The 23984-nt window shown below is 40.5% G+C and overlaps 2 protein-coding genes and 2 pseudogenes across 4 annotated transcripts; all 4 read left to right on the forward strand.

Moving 5' to 3' along the window:
- The first annotated feature begins 13 nt into the window (after positions 1–13).
- On the forward strand, positions 14–22119 carry RNF113A (ring finger protein 113A). 3 transcript variants are annotated; one of them, XM_059679712.1, is made up of 3 exons: positions 14–1116; positions 1237–1305; positions 21828–22119. In XM_059679712.1, exons 1-2 carry the CDS (start codon positions 123–125, stop codon positions 1293–1295), a joined length of 1053 nt encoding a protein of 350 aa, XP_059535695.1. In that variant the 5' UTR covers positions 14–122; the 3' UTR covers positions 1296–1305; positions 21828–22119. The 3 variants fall into 3 exon arrangements, with proteins under 3 accessions (XP_059535695.1, XP_059535694.1, XP_059535696.1); XM_059679711.1 differs by having other exon boundaries at positions 15–1116; positions 21801–22119; XM_059679713.1 differs by having other exon boundaries at positions 15–1116; positions 21839–22119.
- Positions 2292–2985, forward strand: LOC132224501 (thioredoxin reductase-like selenoprotein T; annotated as a pseudogene).
- On the forward strand, positions 7475–10581 carry LOC132223898 (RWD domain-containing protein 1-like; annotated as a pseudogene).
- LOC132224503 (transcription elongation factor A protein-like 8) lies at positions 12165–18031 on the forward strand. Its single transcript, XM_059679715.1, has one exon. It carries the CDS (start codon positions 13143–13145, stop codon positions 13353–13355), a length of 213 nt encoding a protein of 70 aa, XP_059535698.1. The 5' UTR covers positions 12165–13142; the 3' UTR covers positions 13356–18031.
- Positions 22120–23984: the final 1865 nt, after the last annotated feature.

Here is a 23984-nt window from a genome sequence, read left to right on the forward strand (position 1 = left end):
GGTTCTAGAGCGGCGCACTCGCGCACCCGAGTGCTCCAGTTTCCCACGGCGCACTTGGCTCGGGCTTCTCGGCGGAGCGTGCAGTAACGCGAAGCCTCTGTTTCGGAGCACGGGACTGCACAATGGCAGAGCAACTTTCCCCTGGAAAGGCGACGGATCAGGTGTGCACCTTCCTGTTCAAAAAGCCTGGGCGAAAGGGGCCTGTAGGCCGCAGGAAGCGCCCGATCTGCGACCCAGAGCCCGGAGACAGCAGCAGCAGCAGCAGCGACGAAGGCAGCACTGTGGTTCGCCGCGAAAAGAAGCGGGCGACCCACAATCCGATGATACAGAAGACTCGTGGCAGTGGTAAACAGAAGGTGGTTTACTGTGAATTGAGTAGCGAGGAGGAGGAGGGGGATGGGAAGGGGAATGAGGCTGAGACTCTCCGTGTGGTCTACAAGTCCACCCGCTCGGCGAAACCCGTGGGGCCAGAGGATATGGGGGCGACTGCTGTCTACGAGCTAGACACAGAAAAGGAGCGTGACGCACAAGCCATCTTTGAGCGCAGCCAGAAGATCCAGGAGGAGCTGAGAGGCAAGGAAGATGACAAGATCTATCGGGGAATCAATAACTATCAGAAATACATGAAACCCAAGGATACATCTATGGGCAATGCTTCCTCCGGAATGGTGCGGAAGGGCCCCATCCGAGCTCCCGAGCATCTACGTGCCACCGTGCGCTGGGATTACCAGCCCGACATTTGTAAGGACTATAAGGAGACTGGCTTTTGTGGCTTCGGAGACAGCTGCAAATTCCTCCATGACCGATCAGATTACAAGCATGGGTGGCAGATCGAACGTGAGCTTGATGAGGGTCGCTATGGTGTCTATGAAGATGAAAATTATGAAGTGGGAAGCGATAGTGAGGAAATACCATTCAAGTGTTTCATCTGTCGCCAGTCCTTCCAAAACCCAGTCGTCACCAAGTGCAGGCATTATTTCTGCGAGAGCTGTGCACTGCAGCATTTCCGCACGACCCCGCGCTGCTACGTCTGCGATCAGCAGACCAATGGCGTCTTCAATCCAGCGAAAGAATTGATTGCTAAACTGGATAAGAATCAGGAAGCAGAAGAGGATGGTACTTATGATTTTCCAGAAAACCCCGATTCGGGTCCAATTCCCATTACTTAGTTTTCCCTTATTTTCCAATTTCAAAATAAATATTTTGGAAATCTTAATTTGTGTCCTTCCTTTCTAGGGAACTTGACAGAGGAAAAGGCAGGTGATGAAGTAGGTTCCTTGATAGATGGCTTGTGAAAGCATCAAGGTAAGTATAATCTATATTTTTACTTGGTATAAATGCTGCCTGTGTGTAACTTTTCAGAACTCTTTGGCATAAATTACAAGGATGGGAGAAATTTGAGAAAAGAGCTAGAATTTGCTTGAAATAGCCAAAACTGTGGTGAAAGGAAGAACTGAATCTATTATATCACATTTCAGTATCACTTAATGTTTTGCAAAAGTACTTTCATGCATTATCTCTATTGGGAGCCTGTGCCATAATACACCCCAGCCAAGGTATGGGGAAGGTGAGTGGGAGAATTGGGTTGGGGGACTGACTGGTGGCTAACACCACAGAATGCCTGTATGGGAAGTGGCCCTTGCTCTCTTTGAAGCACCTACACTAACCACCCCTTCCATGGATAATTGAAATGATCTATGCTGTTCTGTCCAATATGATAGCTGCTGGCTTCATGTGGCTGTTGAGCACTTGAAATGTGGCTGGTAGCCACCATATTGGACATTGCAGAGGGCAAAAACCTAGTATTTTATAATGCATTGTCTGCAACTGCAGTCACAGACCCTGTAATATCACCCCCTATTAAAGTTAATCTAGATACCTGTCTTCCCAACTAATTTGTGAACTCCTGTAACTAGCCCAGTGCTTGACATATAATAAGTCCTTAATAAATAAACCCAGAGAGTTTTCAAGAGGGAGACTGGGGCCAAATCCTTGAACCCAAGTTGAGAAGCTTGACTACATATTCTTTCGGTAATGGGGAGATAGCAGAGTTTTGGGAAAAGGAACAAAATCAGACTTATAAAAAATTTTCTGTTGCAGACTATTAGATTGCAGGGAGAGGGATGATAAGAGGTAGGGAGGCCAGTGAGGCCAAATGATTAGTAAATTTTTGTTGATCTGGCTAGAATTTGGGCTGATCCCTGGAAAGAAATGCAAGAATAAATTGTGGGTTAGGACTTTTTTAATTCACATCATTAATTCATTTAAAGATTCTTTGAGAGCGGCTCCCGGCTTCTGCTGGGCCTTGACTGGCTGCAGTCTTGGTCTGAGTGCGGCTGAAGTGGTTGGCTCGAGGAAGATGAAGCTTTTGCTATTACTCCTGGTGGCGGCGTCCCCACTGGTCCGGAGCAGCTTTTTGGCCAACCTGGGCGGCGTGCCTAGCAAGAGATTAAAGATGCAGTACGCCACTGGCCCGCTGCTCAAGTTCCAGATTTGTGTTTCCTGAGGTTATAGGCGGGTGTTTGAGGAGTACATGTGGGTTATTAGCCAGCGGTACCCAGACATCCACATTGAAGGAGAGAATTACCTCCCTCAACCAATATATAGACACATAGCATCTTTCCTGTCAATCTTCAAACTAGTTTTAATAGGCTTAATAATTGTTGGCAAGGATCCTTTTGCTTTCTTTGGCATGCAAGCTCCTAGCATCTGGCAGTGGGGCCAAGAAAATAAGGTCTATGCGTGTATGATGGTTTTCTTCTTGAGCAACATGATTGAGAACCAGTGTATGTCAACAGGTGCATTTGAAATAACTTTGAATGATGTACCTGTATGGTCTAAGCTGGAATCTGGTCATCTTCCATCCATGCAACAGCTTGTTCAAATTCTTGACAATGAAATGAAGCTCAATGTCCATATGGATTCAATCCCACATCATCGATCATAGCCCCACCTATCAGCTCTGAAAACTATTTTTTTTTAATATTTTTTATTGATTTTTTACAGAGAGGAAGGGAGAGGGATAGGGCGTTAGAAACATCGATGAGAGAGAAACATCGATCAGCTGCCTCCTGCACACTCCCTGCTGGGGATGTGCCTGCAACCAAGGTACATGCCCTTGACCGGAATCGAACCTGGGACCCTTGAGTCCGCAGGCCGATGCTCTATCCACTGAGCCAAACCGGTTTGGGCAAAACTCTTTTACATTACGGGATTTTTGCAAGAGCAGCGTGACTGACATTATGAAGGCCTGTACAGAAGACAGCAAGCTGTTAGTACAGACCAGATGTTTCTTAGCAGGCTCGTTGTACCTCTTGGAAAACCTCAATGCAAGACAGTTTTTAGTGCTGGCACATTTTGGAATTCTGCACATTCGTGGGGTGCAATAATACTGTATAGTAATTTTTCTCCTCCCAATCCACTGAATTAATAGTTTTCTAAAAATGTAAACATTACTACTTGTACCATTTTTCCTTAGTCATATTTGAAAACATTGCAAAATGAGTTAGAATTTGATTTTTTTTTCAAGGATGTCTGTTAAATCTGTTGTGATTTGATATGAATTTTCCTTTTTTATTGTTTAGAATTTATATTTTTGGGAATAAGCTGAAGTTCTCCCTTTATAAGAGTTTATCAGACATCTCTAATTTGGTTACGTCCTACTTATATAGGTTTCAAAATACTGCAGATTTTGAATAGCAAGTTATGCAAAATTATGGGGGGAGATCCTATATGCAAAATCCTCTAACAGTTTGTGTGTGTGTGTGTGTGTGTGTGTGTGTGTGCACACGTGTGTGAATACCAGAGAAACGACTAAAAGACCAACCGCTTTTAAAATTCTTTTATAGTTCAAGTGTCTTGCCTTGACCAATCTAATGAATTGATTAACTGGGCCTTTATACTTAACTCAATAAAAAATAAGCAGATATAAGTTAAAAAAAGATATTCTTTGAGCAGCTATTCTATGTCAGGCATAAGGGATATTAGCAAACAATGGACACAGCCCCTGTACTCATGGATCTAGACATCAGTGACAGGTGTGATGAGTACAAAAAAAAAGTGCACTGGATTGATCTCTCAGGATAAACCCAATCCCAGCTTTGGAGGAGTTCAGAAACACAAACTCACAATGTGAAACTTTTTTTGTTGTTGTTTATTTGCATTCCCATAAAAAATTTAGATTCATCATGTCAACTACTGCAAAAACATGCTGGATTGGGATTGCATTGAAATAAAAAGTTGGAGTAAACAGATCTCTTATACACACATAACTGCATTCTGTTAGTAAAATTGCAATATTAACATTGGTACAATGCTGTTAAGTAATTTACAGACCTTATTCAAATTTCATCAATTGCTCTACTAATGTCCTCTTTCTGGACCATAGTGCCATTCAGGGTCATACATTGCAGTTAGTTGTGATGTCTCCTTAGTCTCTTATTCTGGAAGAACTCTCAGTCTTTCTTTTGTTATTCATTTCCTTGACATATTTAAAGAGTACCGGCCAGTTATTTTGTAGCTACCTCCAAATTTTGGTTTGTCTGATGTTTCCTTATTATTAAATTTAGCTTATTCATTTTTAGAAGAAAAACCATAGGAGAGATGCTGTACTCTTCTCAGTGTATTAATGTGAAACATTCTATAACAGTATATAAAGTATCGTGGAGATACCTTAGATACTTGAGAAGCCTACTGGGAAAAGGGCTTGAGAAAGCATCACACAGGCCCTAGCTGGTTTGGCTCAGTGGATAGAGCGTCAGCCTGCGGACTGAAGGGTCCTGGTTTGATTCTGATCCAGGGCACATGCCTGGGTTGCAGGCTCGATCCCCATTAGGGGGCATGCAGGAGGCAGCTGATCAATGATTCTCATCATTGATGTTTTTCTCTCTCTCTCTCTCTCTTCCTTCCTTCCTCTCTGAAATCAATAATATGTATTTTTTTTTTTAATAAAGAAAGCATCACACAGAAATAGCATTTAAGGGATGAGAGAAAGAGACTGGGCCAAATAGGAAACAGGAAAGAAGACCTTGTAGAGGCAGATGGAGAAACAGGAGCAAAGGAAGAGAGTGTTTTTAAAAGGCCTTGGCTAGTTTGGCTTAGTGGATACAGCATTGGCCTGTGGATTGAAGGATCCCAGGTTAGATTCTGGTCAAGGGCACATACCTCGGTTGCAGACTCCATCCCTGGCCCTGGTCAGTGGGCGTACAGGAGACAACCAATCGATGTGTCTCTCTCACATGTTGTTTCTCTCTAAAAATCAATGGAAAAATATCCTCGGGTAAGGATTAACAAAAGTATCATAGAGGGGTGGGAGAGGTAGAAGAGGGTAAAGGGGGGATAAATGGTAATGGAAGGAGACTTGATTTGGGGTGGTAACACACAATACAATATACAAATGTATTGTAGAATTGTATACCCAAAACCTATATAATTTTATTAACCAATGTCACCCCAATAAATTCTATTTAAAAAAGGTATGGCAAGAAATATGGCAATGACTAACAAAATAATCATTAAAATGGTTAATTTTAAATAAATATTCCTGAGAATTTATGCTAAAAAGTTATTCAAGAATAGAATATCCCTGACTGGTTTGGCTCAGTGGATAGAGCATTGGCCTGTGGACTGAAAGGTCCCAGGTTCGATTCCAGTCAACGGCATGTACCTTGGTTGTGGGCACATCCCCAGTAGGGGGTGTGCAGGAGGCAGCTGATTGATGTTTCTCTATCCCTCTCCCTTTCTCTCTGTAAAAAATCAATAAAATATATTTTAAAAAAAGAGTAGAATTGCCGAAACCGGTTTGGCTCAGTGGATAGAGCGTCGGCCTTTGGACTGAAAGGTCCCAGGTTCGATTCCGGTCAAGGGCATGTACCTGGGTTGCGGGCACATCCCCAGTAGGGGATGTGCAGGAGGCAGCTGATCGATGTTTCTCTCTCATCGATGTTTCTACCTCTCTATCTCTCTCCCTTCCTCTCTGTGGAAAATCAATGAAATATATTTTAAAAAAAAAAAAAGAGTAGAATTGCCGAAACCGGTTTGGCCCAGTGGATAGAGCATCGGCTTGCAGACTGAAAGGTCCTGGGTTCGATTCCGGTCAAGGGCATGTACCTGGGTTGCGGGGACATCCCCAATAGGAGATGTGCAGGAGGCAGCTGATCGATGTTTCTCATCGATGTTTCTAACTATCTCTCTCCCTTCCTCTCTGTAAAAAATCAATAAAATATTAAAAAAGAGTAGAATAAAGCTTTATAGGAAAAGATATACAGTGATTAAAAAATGTATAAAGTAATAGTCATCAAATGGGAACATTGCTTAATTTTGATGGTGAGAGTCTAGGGCAGTGATGGCGAACCTTTTGAGCTTAGCATGTCAGCATTTTGAAAAACCCTAACTTAACTCTGGTGCCGTGTCACATATAGAAATTTTTTGATGTTTGCAACCATAGTAAAACAAAGATTTATATTTTTGATATTTATTTTATATATTTAAAAGCCATTTAACAAAGCAAAATCAACCAAAAAAATGAGTTCGCATGTCACCTCTGACACGCGTGTCATAGGTTCGCCATCACTGGTCTAGGGAATTGGTTACTCTTAACTTTGGACTTCTCTATCTTGCTTGAAATTTTTTTAGATTTTTCACTATGTTTAAATAGTAAAGTTATGTTTCTGGCAGGAAAAATAAAAAGATATACATTGAATTGTTATATGTTATATAATCAGAGACAGAGTCCAGGAGAAAACAAGAAGAAAGGGAAAGAATGCTGCTGATGACTAAGTTCTAGGAGGTCGCTAGAACTGACAAGGGATGGAATTAAAAGCACATATCAAAAGTTGGTCTTTTTTTTCAGATTATAAGAGGACATTTATGTAGAAAGTTACAAAGATAATAGAAGTGAGCCTACTGGGCTGTGTAGGCTCAGGAAACTATAGAAACAAAAGAAGGGCCCTTGAATAATTATCTCTAGGTCTCTCCATACTCTCTCAAAGGGTAAGAGATCCTTCTTTTTTATAGCTGCATAATATTCCATGGTGTAAATGTGCCACAGCTTTTTTATCCCATCATCTACTGGTGGGCATTTGGGCTGTTTCCAGATCTTAGCTATTGTAAATTGTGCTGCTATTAACATAGGGGTGCATACATTCTTTCTGATTGGTGTTTCAGGTTTCTTAGGATATATTCTTAGAAGTGGGATCACTGGGTCAAACAGCAGTTCCATTTTCAATTTTTTGAGGAAACTCCATACTGTTTTTCCATAGTGGTTGCATCCTTTGAGACAGCATGGAGGGACCTGGAGAGTATTATGCTAAGCAAAATAAGCCAGTCAGAGAAAGACAAGGATCACATGATCTCACTCACATGTGGAATCTAATGAACCAAAATAAACTAATGAACAAAATAGATCTAGAGACATAAGCATAGAACAGACTGATGAATCTCAGAGGGAAGGTAGGGATAGAGGGTGGGTGGGGAGAGCTTAACCAGGGAACTTATATGCATACATGCATAGCCCAGGGACACAGACAATAGTGTGGTGAAGGCCTGAGTGGGGCAGGGAGAGGGCCTGGAGGGGGTCAATGGGAGCAAAAGGGGGACATCGGTAATACTTTCAACAATAAAGATAAATTAAAAAATAAAAATAATTGGTATGGATCAGTGGTTCAGCATCAAACTATGAACCAGGAGGTCGTAGTTTGATTCCCAGGTCAGGGCACATGCCTGGGTAGCAGGCCCGATCCCCAGTGTGGAGTGTGAAAGAAGCAGCCAATCAGTGATTCCCTCTCATCATTGATGTTTCTATCTCTATCTCCCTCTCCTTTCCCCTAGAAAATCAATAAAAATATTTTAATAATAATAATAATAATAATAATAATAATAATAAAAAGAAGCGCCCTTGGTGCTTAGGAGAGGGAAAGGCAAAGGTAAACTAATTGCCTGGAGGGAAGAAGAGGGGAACCCAAAGGCCAGGTCCTGCTCCCCAGAGCAAGAGCACACAAGAAGTTAAAGAGCTAAGAGAAGAGGAAAAGAAAACATTTGTCTACTACTCCACATGTTTTTTTAATACCTGTCTGAATCTTAATAGAATATCCAAAATATATGCAAATGAACATTATTCTTAGAAACCATAGCATTCAGCAGATTTTTTTTTTTTAGTATAGTTTTTTAAAAATATTTTTTTAGCCCTAGCTGGTTTGGCTCCGCAGATAGAGCATCGGCCTGTGGAATAAAGGGTCCTGGGTTTGATTCCAGCTGAGGGCACATGCTGGGGTTGCGGGCTCGATCCCCAGTAGGGGGCGTGCAGAAGGCAGCCAGCCAATGATTCTCTCTCGACATTAATGTTTCTATCTCTCCCCTCTCCCTTCCTCTCTGAAATCAATAAGCATATATTTAAAAATATAATTTAATCAGCTGCCTCCTGCATGCCCCCACAGGGTATCAAGCAAGTGCCCTGAACTGGAATCAAACCGTGACCTGGTTCATAGGTTGACACTGAACCACTGAGCCACACTGGCCAGGCAGCAGATCCTTAAAGGGATAATAACACTACAAAAGTACATAAATCAGTGGTGTACTCAAGGTATTTTTCATGCTACAAAAATAGTGCCAGCAGGGATGAGATTGCAGCTGGACTCTGAAAGAGCTAACCTAGTGTGAAGTCAGAGGAGTCTCCCGTAGGAAATGACCCTAGTGGGAAAGAGAATATCCCAGGCAGAGAGTTAAGTATATTCCAATGACCTGAAGTAAGAGACTGGTTTCAGCTCAGAACTCAGAACAGTCCAGGGTGGTTGGAGGAAAAAGGCAAAGTGGCCAGGTAGTCAGGACCAAAAAACTTTGCAAGTCATGTTAGGGACTTTGAAGGGCGAAAGAGTGCCTTCAAAGGGTTTTAAGAAAGAAAGTGAAATGATCAGATTTGAATTTTATAAACATAATTTTATGGTGTGCGAAATGAATTGAAAGAACCAGACATGAAACAGGGAGATGGGTTAGGTTGGTGTACTAGTCCAGGTGACATGATGGTAAACAAACTGGAATCTGTGGATATTAATTTAATAGTTTTGAGCACCCACTATATGGTCAGGTATTGATTGATTTAAGCACTGGAGATAGAGCTATAACAAAAGCCCTGAAGTTCCTCCTCTCATAGAACTTACATGAGAGACAGTAACAGATTTATGCATACAGATACATAATATCAGATTGACATAAGTACTATGAAAAATAATAAAGCAATGCAATGGTGTGGAGAAGGTTATTTTATTTAGGATGGTGAGGGAGGGCCTCTTCTGATAGGTGACATTTGAGCAGAGACCTAAACAAAGCAGGTATACAGCAGAAGAGCATTTCAGAAAAGAGCCATAAATCATGTGCAAAGGCCCTGAGGCAGGAAAGTACCAGACAGTGAGGAAGCAATATAATTGGAGTGGACTCAAGGAAGAGGAAAGAACTCCAAGATTAGATAACAAATAATGAGGGAGGGGCGGTGCAGACTGTTTACAGCCTTATCTCAATAAGATGGAGAGCCAACCGGGAGCTTTTGTGCAGAGGAATGACATGATCTGATACTGGCTTTAAAAGGGTCCTTCTGGGGGCCCGGGCCTCCCAGCCAGGGACTCTGCTCCTGAGCCAGCCTTGCCACTGCCCGCTCTCCCAGTGCAGCTGTGGTCCCAGCTATGGCTCACCACCTGGGTGTCTGGGCGATCCATGGGCGGCAATGAGTGCAATGATGACAAAGTATGGCGAGGGGTGAGGAGCAGCGCAAGGAGCTGGAGGCTCTGGAGTCCATGTACCCCGACTCCTTTACAGTATTATCAGAAAATTCTCCTAGCTTCACCATTACTGTGACATCTGAGGCTGGAGAAAATGATGAAACTGTCCAGACTACACTCAAGTTTACATATGGTGAGAAATATCCAGATGAAGTCCTCCTTTATGAAATATTCTCCCAGGAAAATCTAGGAGATACTGTTGTCTCAAGCATCTTAAAATTATTAGTATTACAGGCAGAAGTAAACCTTGGTATGGTGATGATCTTTACTTTAGTGACAGCTGTACAAGAAAAATTAAATAGTGGATCAAGTAAAAACTAGGAGAAGAAGAAAAGAAACAAAAAGAAAAAGCAGCAGAAGAAGCCAAAAAGCAATGATTTCATTGTACTCCTGTTGAGAATTTCTTAAGTTGGAAAGCCAAGTTTGGTGCAGAATTCTTGAAAATTAAAAAGAATGAAGGGAAAAAAAACAAGCAGGAATAAATAAGTAGGAAACAGCTATTTGAAACAGATCACAATCTTGACACATCTGATACCCAGTTCTTGGAGGATGCTAGAAACAGTGTGGAGGTAGATGCATCGTCGTCCCAGGAAATAGATGACTTGGAGCTGGAGGATGATGAGGATGACCCAGACTACAACACTGCTCACCCAGGGAGTGACTTGACCAATTGACGGACCATCCTCATCCGCAGAGGCTTAGACTGCCACAGCATCTGTGCCTATGCTGAGACGGTGTTGATTTTCTTTTTTTATTTCTTCTAAGAAAAAACAATTAATGAACTTAATAAACTGGCCTTAAAATTTCATACATACATACATACATACATACATAAAGGGGATCCTTCTGGCTCTAGCCGGTTTGGCTCCAACTGAAGGGTCATGGGTTCAATTCCAGTAAAGAACACAAAGAGCCTGTACCTCTGTTGCAGGCTCCATCCCAGCCCTGGTCATTTGTGGCGCGAGTATGGGAGGCACTCACATTGATGTTTTTCTCTCTCTCTCCCCCTTCCACTCTCTCTAAAAATCAACAGGGAAAAAATATCCTCGGGTGAGGATTGACTCCCAAAAAGGGATCCTTTTAGAACTTTGAGGGGACAGAGGAAATGTTTTCTATCTTAATTGGAGTATCTGTTACACATGGGTCTACATTTATCTCATTAAGAAATATCTTCATGTCAAAGGAGAAAAAAACAAAAACTGGTTTCTAGGGAGAAAATAAACCAAACCTGGAGGGTCAAAGGATGAAGGGGACAGATTAGTTAGAAGGCTACTTACAGCCTTTGTCCAGGTGAGAGATGATAGTGGATCAAACCAGATGGTGAGAAGGAGTGAAAGTAAAACTGACAAGGTTTTCTGGTTATTTAGATATGGGGTATAAGATAAAGAGAAAAGTCAAGGTGACTTCAAAATTTTTTTTAATTAAACCTTTATTGTTCAGATTATTACATTTGTTCCTCTTTTTTCCCCCCACAACTCCCCTCCACCCAGTTCCCACCCCACCCTCCGCCCTTACTCCCCACCCACTGTCCTCATTCATAGGTGCACGATTTTTGTCCAGTCTCTTCCTGCATCTCCCACACCCCTTTCCCCCCCCACAAGAATAGTCAGTCCATTCCCTTTCTATGCCCCTGATTCTATTATAATCACCAGTTCATTCTGTTGATCAGATTATGTTTTCCCTTGATTTTTAGATTCACCTGTTGATAGATGTGTATTTGTTGTTCATAATTTGTATCTTTACCTTTTTCTTCTTCTTCCTCTTCTTAAAGGATACCTTTCAGCATTTCATATAATACTGGTTTGGTGGTGATGAACTCCTTTAGCTTTTCCTTATCTGTGAAGCTCTTTATCTGACCTTCAATTCTGAATGATAGCTTTGCTGGATAAAGTAATCTTGGTTGTAGGTTCTTGGCATTCATCACTTTGAATATTTCTTGCCACTCCCTTCTGGCCTGCAAAGTTTCTGTTGAGAAATCAGCTGACAGTCGTATGGGTATTCCCTTGTAGGTAACTGAGTTTCTTTCTCTTGCTGTTTTTAAGATTCTCTCTTTATCTTTTGCTCTTGGCATTTTAATGATGATGTGTCTTGGTGTGATCCTCTTTGGATTCCTTTTGTTTGGGGTTCTCTGCGCTTCCTGGACTTGTAAGTCTATTTCTTTCACCAGGTAGGGGAAGTTTTCTGTCATTATTTCTTCAAATAGGTTTTCAATATCTTTGTCTCTCTCATCTTCTGGCACCCTTATAATTCTGATGTTGGTACGCTTGAAGCTGTCCCAGAGGCTCCTTACACTATCTTCGTATTTTCGGATTCTTTTTTCATTTTGCTTTTCTGGTTGGATGTTTTTTGCTTCTTCGTATTTCAAATCTTTGACTTGATTCTTGCCCTCCTCTGGTCTGCTGTTGGGAGTCTGTATAATATTTTTTATTTCAGTTAGTGCATGCTTAATTTCTAGTTGGTCCTTTATCACAACATTGAGGGTCTCACTAGATTTCTTGAGGATCTCACAACATTTATTGGTGGTCTCACCAGTCTTTTCGAGGGCCTTACTAAATTTATCAGCGGCTTCTAGACAGTTCTTGAAACACCTTAAAAGTGTGGTTTTGAACTCTATATCCAGCAGTTTGCTTTCCTCCATTTCTGTCATTTGTGTCCTGTTTCTTTGTCTCCGCATTTTTTATGTTTTCTTGGTGCACCCCCTTGTGGTCTTTGCGTGCCGACTTCAAAATTTTTGACCTGAGTAACCAGATGGAAGATGGTGCCACTTACTGAGATGGGAAGATACACATCTAGGAAAGTGCATAAAGCACAATTTTTCAATATTAGTAATTATATAGGCACACCTGAATAACCACCACCCAGATCAAGAAATACAGAACTGTCCCAGATAAGAAAAAAAACTAAAGGAATTCATCATCACAAGAAATGTTAAAGGGACTTCTTTAAGAAGAAAAAGGGGATAAAAATTTGAATAATAAAATGGCAATAACTACATACCTATCTATCAATAGTTACTTTAAATGTAAATGGATTAAATGCTCTAATCCAAAGACAGGGTGGCTGAATGGAGAAGAAAATAAGGCCCATCCATATGCTGCCTACAGGAGAACCACTTCAGATCAAAAGATATACAGATTGAAAATAAAGGAATAGAAAAAGATATTTCAGGCAAATGGAAATGAAAAAAAAAAGTTGGGAAAGTGCCCTGGATCTTTTTAGGACATTTGGTCTTTTGGGCGCAACACAAATTGAGTGAGGGAAGAAGGAGAAAAATCCACTGGATCCCTGCAGGATTAATTTATTCAAAAAGGAAATAATAGAAAAATACTCAACATGCAAAAGTCTTGTGAAGAAAATGAAGGAAAGCCATAGAATATGCCAAAGGCTGAGGAAGACCACCCTTCAGAAGATGTACCACAGGAGGCAGAAGGAAACCTTAGAAGCGGGTTGACTCAACCTGTGCAGGCATTCAAAGAAGACACTCCCGTTAGGCATTTGAACCCTGAAGAAATGCTAAGAGGAATATATGAGTTGGAAAGGCTTAGAGAAGAAATAAGAGTAAGAAACAAGTTTGTGATGATGCATTAAAAGCAAAGACATTCTCACGGACAACCTTATCCTGTGTGCTTTAGGCCCTGAATTCTTTTTATTTTACCTGATAGTAAAATCTGGCCCCTGCTTTCTGTTAGCATATTCTGATGTATCTTTTATCTTCATTTTACTTTTCATCATCTGGTAGAATTTTGTTTTAGATAGTTTACTTGTTAACCAGCATCTTACTGGATTTTGTATTTTGACCCATTCCCCAGGTCTATTTTTCAACTAGGAAGTTTTACACAAAGGCATGACAATATGTTCATTCTATATTGTAAAGTAACATAAGTTACAAAGCATATTTAGTATCAGCTCACATATGTACGATAAAAATCCCAAGTGGTGTGTTTGCATGCATGTGTGTATACATATATACATACATATATACATCAAAAACTTTGCTCATTTCTGTGTGGTGTGAGTTTTCTTTTTTCTAATATGTATGCTTTAATATATTCTTACTGATTTTTTACAGAGAGGAAGGGAGAGCGATAGAGAGTTAGAAACATTGATGAGAGAGAAACATGGATCAGCTGCCTGTTGCACGCCCCCACTGGGGATCAAGCCCACAACCAAGGCACATGCCCTCGACCAGAATCGAACCCCGGACCTTTCAGCCCATGGCCCAACACTCTATCCACTGAGCCAAACTGGTCAGGGCACTTATATGTATTTTTAATGAACTTGTGTCACAGACAGAATTAAAGTTCTTTAATAAGTAAGAATCAAATAGCCGTAACCGGTTTGGCTCAGTGGATAGAGCATCACCTGCGGACTGAAAGGTCCCAGGTTCGATTCCGGTCAAGGGCATGTACCTTGGTTGCGGGCACATCCCTAGTAGGAGATGTGCAGGAGGCAGCTGATTGATGTTTCCCTCTCATCGATGTTTCTAACTCTCTCTCTCCCTTCCTCTCTGTAAAAAATCAATAAAATATATTTTTTTTTAAAAAAAGAATCAAATAATTTGCAACCAGCTTATAAGGGCAATGGAGGCCCCTGAACTCTTGGTGAAATAACTATTAAAATATAACCCTGGCTGGTTTGGCTCAGTGGATAGAGCATCAGCCTGCGGACTGAAGGGTTCCAGGTTCGGTTCAGGTCAAGGGCACATGTCTGGGTTGTGAGCTCGATCCCCAATAGCGGGTGTGCAGGAGGTAGCCGATCAATGATTCTCTCTCATCATTGATGTTTCTCCCTCCCTCTCCCTTCCACTCTTAAATCAATAAAAAAATTTTTTTTTAAATGTAAGCCTCAAATCACCTCTGGATCTCTTAGCCAGAGAAATAAAACTGGCAATGATTACAGAAAAAAAAGTTGGGGAAACAATACATATATCAGACAAAATAGACTATAAAACAAAGTCTATAACAAGAGACAAAAATATGAAAGCAACCTAAGTGTCCATTGATAGATGGCCAAATATGCAATGGAATATTACTGAGCCATAAAAAAGAATGAAATCTTACAATTTGCAATAAGATAAATAGACCTAAAATGTATTCTGCTAAGTGGAATAATTCAGAGAAAGACAAATACCATAGAATTTCACTTATATGTGGATCTGAAAAACAATGAACAATCAAAACAAACAAACTCATAGATACAGAGAATATATTTTTTATATATATTTTTATTGATTTCAGAGAGAGGAAGGGAGAAAGAGAGAGAGAGAGAAACATCAATGATGAGCAGAGAATATTTTGACGTTTGCCAGATGAGAGGGGCTTTAAGGGACTGGGTGAAAAAGATGAAGGAATTAAGAAGTACAAATTCACTTATAAAATAGTCACGGGGATGTAAAGTACAGCATAGGGAATATAGTCAATAATAGCGTAATAACTATGGTGTGGGAGTGGGTACTAGATTTATCGGGTGATCACTTTGTAAGTTTAATAAATGTCTAACCACTATGCTGGGTACGGGAAACTAATATAATATTGACTATCAACTATTAAAGACAAAAAAAACCCCCACATAGTATTGAGGTAAGTAGCAAAAGCTACATATCAAACCCAGATCCTATTTTGCTTTTTAGCATAGTATTAAAAAAAAATCACAGCCCTAACTAGTTTGGCTCAGTGGATAGAGCATCAGCCTGGGGACTGAAGGGTCCTGGGTTCGATTCTGGTCAAGGGCACATGCCTAGGTTGTGGGCTCGGTCCCCAGTGGGAGGCATGCAGGAGGCAGCCAATCCGTGATTCCTTCTCATCACTGATGTTTCTATCTCTCTCTTCCTCTTCCTTCCTCTCTGAAATCAATAAAAATATATTTTAGCCTTGACCGGTTTGGCTCAGTGGATAGAGCGCCGGCCTGTGGACTGAAGGGTCCCAGGTTCGATTCCAGTCAACGACATGTGCCTTGGTTGCAGGCACATCCCCAGTGGGAGGTGTGCAGGAGGCGGCTGATCGATGTTTCTCTCTCATCCATGTTTCTGACTCTCTATCCCTCTCCCTTCCTCTCTGTAAAAAATCAATAAAATACATTTTTTAAAATATATATACATTTAAAAAAAAACACACATTTGATCATGGGCTGATTTCTGGACTCTCAATCCTATTCCATTTATCTATGTATATCCTTATACCAGTACCACGAGATCTTGATTACTGTTGTTTTATAGTAAGTTTTAAAGTCAGGAAGTGTGAGTCCTCCTACTGTTTTAGATATCCTGGATCTCTTGCAATTCTTAATGCATTTTTTTAAAAAATAGATTTTTGTTGATTTCAGAGAAGAAGGGAGAGGGTGAGAAAGATAAAAGCCTCAACGATGAGAGAGAATCATTGATTGGTTGCCTCCTGCATGCCCCCCCTACTGGTGATTGAGCCCGCAATCTGGGCATGTGCCCTCACTAGGAATTGAACCATGATCTCCTGGTTCTTAGTTTGGTGCTCAACCACTGAGCCAAACTGGCTGGGCATTCCTTATGAATTTTTGAATCAGCTTATCAATGTCTACAAATAAATCACCTGGGATTCTTTTTTTCCAGCTGAGATTCTGGTAGAGATTGCATTGTATCTGTAGATCAATTTAGGTAGCAGTGCCATCTTAACAATACTAATTAATGTTTATGTTAATCTTCCAATTGATAAGCACATACTTTTCTATGTATTTTAAATTTTCATTTCTTTCAACAATGCTTTTTAATTTTCAGATTATAAATATTGAACTCTTATTAGTGTCATTCCTAATATTTTAATTTTGATGCCATTGTAAATAAAATTGTCTATATAAATTTCATTTTCACATTGTTCTTTGCAAGTATATAGAAATAGAATTGATTTTTTAATCTTGTTCTGTAATCATGTTGAACCCCTCCAGATTTTCTATCTACTTTGTCATGTCATCTGGAAAGAGAAATAGTTTTACGTTTTTTTTTCTAGTCTGGATGCCTTTTATTTCATTGTCTTGACCAACGGCTACAGCAGGACTTTCTAGTACTATGTTGAATAGAAGTGGTGAGAGCAGACATCCTTGTTTTGTTCCTGATGTTAGGAGGAAAGCATCAATCTCTCACTGCCTAGGTATGTTATTAGCTGTGAGTTTAGCTCAGTGTTAGATGCTTTTTTTTATGTTGAAGAAGTTCCCTTCTATACTGACTTTACGTGTTTTTATCATGAAAGAGTATTGGATTTTCATAAAATACTGTGAATATTTTCGGGGTTTTTTTTTTTTTTTTTGCTGTTGTTGCTGCTTATTATTAAATTTTCATTTTTAACTGTACATTTCACTTCCTTTTTGCTAAATTTTCATTTACATTGTTTATAGATTAAACAGTACATTAGACATGTACTATATATAAGAAAGGTTAAAACAGGGAATCATTTGGGAGTCTGGAATGGATTAATTCAATTTGCATGTTTTCTAATGGGAAAAAAAGAAAAAAATGATTCGGTTTTCAAACTGCCTTCCAGAATGAATTAGAAAGGAGGTTCCACTGTAGAAGCTACCCTTTGTAAAAGGACGTTTACCTTATAAGGAAAATCTTATAGATGTAAGGGTCTTTCCCTTACTGTGCCAGGAAGAAGATATCCAAATCTGTAGAAGAAACTGTTAACAATAGATTTATTGGCCTGGGCTGAAATCTGCATAACAATCTTACACTTGTTTAGTTTGCTTTTCCTGGTAACCTCCCATAACTGGCTCTCCATTCCCAAGGTCTTTTTCAGCTGAAGGTGGTATTTAAGGTGGTGGCTTCCACCATTTGGGCAATTTACTCAGTTTTCCTGTATACAGGAGGTATGAATGTTATTAAACTTTAATTTGTTTTTCTCCTGTTAATCTGCCTCATTTTAATTTTATTATTAGATTAGCCACAAGAACTAGCCTAAAGTAATCCTTATGCCAAAGAGACATATTTTGGGGTGACAAATTTTGCTCTCCCACACTCCCACATGTGAAACTTCAAATAAGAGTTTCACATTTCAGAAGCTAAGTTCCATGCTGCATTAAACCAGTCTCAGTCTTGAGACTAGGTCAGTTCAGTTCAAAGCTGTGCCTCATTTCAGGAGGCTGTTTTGCAGTTAGGCCCCCAAAGGTAGGCCTGTATTATGCAAGCAATCAGGTAATTAATAAGAGGCGTGTCCATGGAAACAAACAGAAAACAATGGTTAATGATTGCAGCAAATTATACAAGTTTCTGAGCCAAGGGTGCAGCCAGTCAAGATTTCTAGATGTCGCCGAAACCGGTTTGGCTCAGTGGATAGAGCGTCGGCCTGCGGACTGAAAGGTCCCAGGTTCGATTCTGGTCAAGGGCATGTACCTTGGTTGCGGGCACATCCCCAGTGGGGAGTGTGCAGGAGGCAGCTGGTCGATGTTTCTCTCTCATCGATGTTTCTAACTCTCTCTCTCCTTTCCTCTCTGTAAAAACTCAATAAAATATATTAAAAAAAAAAAAGATTTCTAGATGTCAATATTGAAACATCTTTTGATGGAGTGAAGGCAGGCAGTGGCAGTCTGATAGATTTTTCAGTTTGAATATCTCTGGCGATCCTTCTGCAATAGGCACAAAGATTGTCCATGTATTAGTTATTGTGGAGATTCCTCTGGGAGTTTACAAGTCATCTAATGTCAGTTTGTTTGCAGGGCTTCAGGGAAAAGGGCAGTTTCACTTCTCAATGATTCCAAGTCAGAAGAGAGGGAGAAAATTAGAAACGTGAGTTTGGAGAGCTACAGCCAAATATTTGGGGAAACTAGAAGAATTCAGGACCCAGTCCAGTTTATAGGGGGAAAATAAAACCTCAAAGACAATTAACTAGAATCTGATATCCTCAAGTGTATATTATAGTTTTACTGAAACATAATTTTTCTCTCTAAAATCACCTGAAACTTGTAATACTTTGTTAACCAGGTCACCCAAATAAGTAAAGTTAAAAATCACCCCCCATTTTTACCAAAGACAGTCAAATTAAGACTAATTTGTTTGCAAAATAAGTCTAGATTCAATAAAGTTATCCTGTTATTTACATAGGAGCAGCAAGAATAGCAATTAACTATAGATACTCTTTTAAATTTCTTTACTGGAATTTTTCATAAGGAATCTTCAGATTGAACTTTAAAAGACTTCTCAAGGCCAGAAAAACCAAGGCAAGGACTTACCATCAGACTGCTTGCAATATGTATAGATTTTTGGGTGAATTCCTCTCTTCTTGAGATCACCATAACACCTTAAGTCTCTGTACCAGCCAGGAAATGACCTTCCTTACTCACCTGGTAAGGTCACTAGGAACCTTGTAAGCAGGTTGTCAAGCCAGTATTTCAAAGGGTTTTATTGGCTTCCATAAGTCAATTTTAATTCCTTAAAGCTGTCTGGTCATATCTGCGTCTGTGCATGTTTCTCTAATTTGACTTCCTAGTCAAAGCCTTGGTAATGTAATCAGTTTCCAATTGTGTCCTATGCAAGAAGAACAGATTCTTATTGAACTTATACAAATAACAATATGACCATGAAAATAAGAATACTCACTGAGAGTTTCTGAATTCTGGAGGGATCAATCAGGGAGAAAAGAGAATTGTTTCAGTTCTGCTTACAAAGGGTATAATTTATCAAATTGTTCTAAGTCATACTTAGCTTAAGAGGAAAGATTTCCTTATATCTGGGGAAGAAACAAAAATTAAAGAACCAGGTACATAAGAAACAAAAAGTCATAAAAACAGTAATCATCGCCCTAACTGGTTTGGTTCAGTGGATAGAGTGTCAGCCTGTGGACTGAAGGGTCCCAGGTTCGATTCTGGTCAAGGGCATGTACCTTGGTTGCGGGCACATCCCCAGTAGGGGGTGTGCAGGAGGCAGCTGATCGATGTTCCTCTCTCATTGATGTTTCTAACTCTCTACCCCTCTCCCTTTCTCTCTTCAAAAAATCAATAAAATATATTTTTAAAAAACAAAACAGTAATCATCCCCATCATTCAGTCCTATGTAATTAAGTCTTGTTTTGCTTAAATCTGGTTTTTCCACTAGTTCTCTCAAGCTTGCCTGATGATTGAGGGTGATAGAGACAGTGATACTTCTAAGAAGTTTTCAAGGCCTTCATCAAGGTTCATATGATTTTTACCCAGTGAAGTAGGTGCCTCAATCACTAGAGACCATGGAAGGTATTCACCAAATGCAAAACACATTTTCTAACAATTTCTTTGCCACTGTAAAGGATCGTTCTTGCAGCAGAGAAAGGCTTCAACCCATCTGGAAAATATATATACAACAATAAGAACATATCGATAACCCTTAATTAGTGGCAGTTGAATGAAATCTAGTTTCAATGTACTATAATGGATAAGGAATATATATAAAAGGAATTTACTAAGGAAACTGACAGAACCAAGAAGCTATTTTGGGTTTCCCAGAATCCCAACTATTTGTTTAATTTACAGCCATTCTTTACCCATATAATATATCCTAGGAGTTTATCATCACTTATTTCACAATGCTTCCCATGTAATTTAACATATCAAATAAGCCTAATCAGTTTAATATCTATTTCATAGAGAGAACAAAAATATTTTGAGATGTTCCAGGGGCCCTCTGGAACACCTCAAAGTTAATTCCAGGTCAAGAAAAAGGTTCTATTTATATTTAAAATTGGAATTTGGGGAAGTTTGTCAAATTATCAAAATGTTCTAAAATATTTAATAGGATTATAGGTCATTATGAAACAACTAGAGGCCCGATGCACGAATTCATGCATGGGTGGGGTCCCTTGGGGTGGCCTGTGCTACAGAGATCGGGCCCATCTCACACCCCCAGCTTTGCGCCCCCAGCCTCGCAGCCCTGCCTGGCACCCCACCTTGGTCTGGTGCTGCCCCTCACCTGCTTCACCATCCTGCCTGCGGCGTGATTGGGACCAGGCCCACCCAGCTCCCTCAGTGCCTGGGAGCTGGGCGACGGTTCCTCCCCCGCCACCACTGCTGGTCGCCATCTGCAGGGCAACCACCAGAGGCGACAATTTGCATATTAGGCTTTTATTATATAGGATACTTATTCAATTAACCAAAATGACAATAAAAGATTTCAAAAACATACAAAAGGTTACATAACTGTTAGCAAAACTTTGTTCTTTTTTTAAAATACATTTTATTGATTTTTTACAGAGAGGACGGGAGAGGGATAGAGAGTTAGAAACATCGATGAGAGAGAAACATCGATCAGCTCCTTCCTGCACACCTAATACCAGGGATGTGCCTGCAACTAAGGTACATGCCCTTGACCAGAATCTAACCTGGGACCTTTCAGTCTGCAGGCCGATGCTCTATCCACTGAGCCAAACCGGTCAGGACTGTTCTTTTATATCTGTATACAGACAGTCCTCAGGTTACGTCGCCATCTCCCATTTATTTATTAAAAAAAAAAAAATAGGCCCTAGCCGGTTTGGCTCGGTGGATAGAGTGTCAGCCTGCAGACTGAAGGGTCCCAGGTTCGATTCCGGTCAAGGACACATGCCCGGGTTGAGGGCTCAATCCCCAGTGGGGGGAGTGCAGGAGGCAGCCAACCAATGATTCTCTCTCATCATTGATGTTTCTATCTCTCTCCCTCTCTGAGATCAATACAAATATATTTTTTTTAAAAACAGTTCCATCATTTCAACATATGTGCGTATGTGCTTTATGTTTTTTATTATTTATTTACCACAAGTAAAGGTCAGGAATCTTTCTTTTAAATTTTATCTTTCTTTTAAATTTTTTTACTGTTTCACTTCATTACTGCTGTGTATGTGCTCCAGGTGAGTGACATAGGTGCTTATGTAGGTGGGTTCTGACTTAACAGCGAAAATCGCATTACGTCGCGCTGTAGGAATGGATCTCTGACGTAACCCGAGGACCTACTGTATATAAAAGCCTAAGCAACCATTTGACCAGTAGCTATGATACTTTGCTTAAGATACTAGAAGAAAGTAACTGTTAAGCATAGGATGTATAGCTCTGATGTTGTTTTTTTCTGCTCTTAAGATAACATCACTGACTCACACTCCCAAGATGTCTTGCAGAAATCATTAAGCAGAAAGGACCACCTGGCGTTAAGAAGACCCTGGACAGGATGCCACCACGAACTAAAATGAGATTAAGAAAATTGCTGAAGCTTCAACAAGAACTGACCAATGAACAACGCAGCCCACAACCCTGAACTTCTTACTCGTGCTTAATCATGATATTTTGCCTTTAAAACCCCCAATTGTAAGCCATCAGTGATCTGGGTTTTTAAGTGATAGCTTCCAGTTCTTCTTGTGTGGTGCCCTGCAATAAAGCTACCCTAATTCCTCCACTACAATTCTTGGTATTCAGTGTTTGACTCTGCTGTGTGCTGGGTGAACTATCTTATCTATAGCTTCCATTAAGATTTAATCAACAAGTTTTGGTTTTACAGTGCTGGGTAGGGGAAATGTTCCACAGCCAGACATAATATCCATTCCTATTTAAACATTCAGATAAAGTTGGCATAACTTCTTTACATAATACCTGCTTAAAACAACCCAACTTTCATAATCTTATTAACCATACATTTTTTATGATCTCTCAATCTAATTATAGTCTGAGTCAGGGATTCACTGATGGGTTTTGGTATCCAGGCCCTTCCATCAATCTTTATTTTTAATATTTTTCAATGATCATTACCAGCTCCCATAGGCTACTGATATGAACTTTCTTTGAGACTTTTCTTTTTTTTAATATTTTTATTGATTTCAGAGGAAGGGAGAGGGAGAGAGAAATAGAAACATCCATGACAGAGAATCATTGATCTGCCTCCTGCACGCCCCCTACTGGGGATCAAGCCCACAACCCGGGCATGTGCCCTTGACTGGAATCAAACCCGGACCCCTTCAGTCCGCAGGCCCATGCTCTATCCACTGAGCCAGCATGTCCCAGCCAGTGAGTTCTCCTGGCTTACTTGCCTAAACTGTTGGGAAAGAAAAATTTTACTCTGCCTTTCAAGGTTTTTCTGGCTGGTCTAAACAGATTGGCATGAGACATTAGCAAGAGAAAAAAGTTTAGTACATGCATACATGGGAGAGACCCAAGAAAACTGAATAATTCTCACCAAAATGACAAAGCCATCACCATAAATACCACCTTCACCCAAAGACAAAAAAAGACTTTAGGGGTGGAGACAGTTATCGAAGGTTTCCAGAAAAAGCACAATAAACAAGAGTAAGATTGTTATGAAGATTTAAGTCCATGCCTTTTCCACTGATAGTGAAGGAAGGCCTGGTCCAGTGAGGGAAACACCCTTACAGATGGAGATTTCTGTTAAAAATATAAAAGTCTTCTCTGGTCAGGCGGCTCAGTTAGTTGGAGCGTTACCCAGTACACCAAAACACTGTGGGTTCAATCCCCAGTCGAGGCGCCTACTAGAGGCAACTGATCAATGTTTCTCTTTCCCTCGCTGTCACTTTTCTCTCTTCCCTCTCTTTTCTCTCTCCCTTTCTCTAAAATAAATGAAATACTTTTTTAAAAAAAATTAATGTTTAGCATCAAGGATGTAGGATTGTGGATGGGTTTTCTCTGCACTCGCCTGTACAGTAGCTTCTAACTATCCTCTAGCCAATATGTATTAGATCCGTAAGCTCTGATTCTTGGTCACATTCACCCTAACAGAAACCTGAGCAGCCACAGGCCTACATGTGATAGATTTCAAAAATTCATTCTTGTTATTTCTAAAAACACATGATAAATCTAGTCAGATCATGGTTGCTGATTTTGAAGTTTGGAAGCTAAGGTCATTGTGGCCAAGAGGGTAGCACCTGTTTCTAGAAAGTGGATGAAGGGGCGAGGGGTTGAGGTCAGTCTAGAGAAGAGGGAGCTTCCCTAGTGAGGGGGACCCTGAGGACATCTACAGGCAAAGAGATGGTCCCTCTTTCCCTCCTTTCTACTTCCTTCCCTCATCTGTCGGTTCATTTACTCAGTCAGTCAGCAATCCTTTGCCAAATACTAAGGCTGTGCAGGCACCGGACTAGACCCTAGGGAAACAGGATGAGAAGACGTGGTGTCTGTCCTCAGGAAGATCACACAGTTCACTGGAGAAGACAGACGGGAAAACCACATGAGAGCCCAGCGTTAATGGAGGCAGGTACACGACGCTGCAGGGTCACGGAGGGACCGTTGGCTAACTACCTGGCGGCAGGGGCTTCACAAAGG

Source organism: Myotis daubentonii, chromosome X, assembly GCF_963259705.1.
Source record: "Myotis daubentonii chromosome X, mMyoDau2.1, whole genome shotgun sequence".
Lineage (NCBI taxonomy): Eukaryota > Metazoa > Chordata > Mammalia > Chiroptera > Vespertilionidae > Myotis > Myotis daubentonii.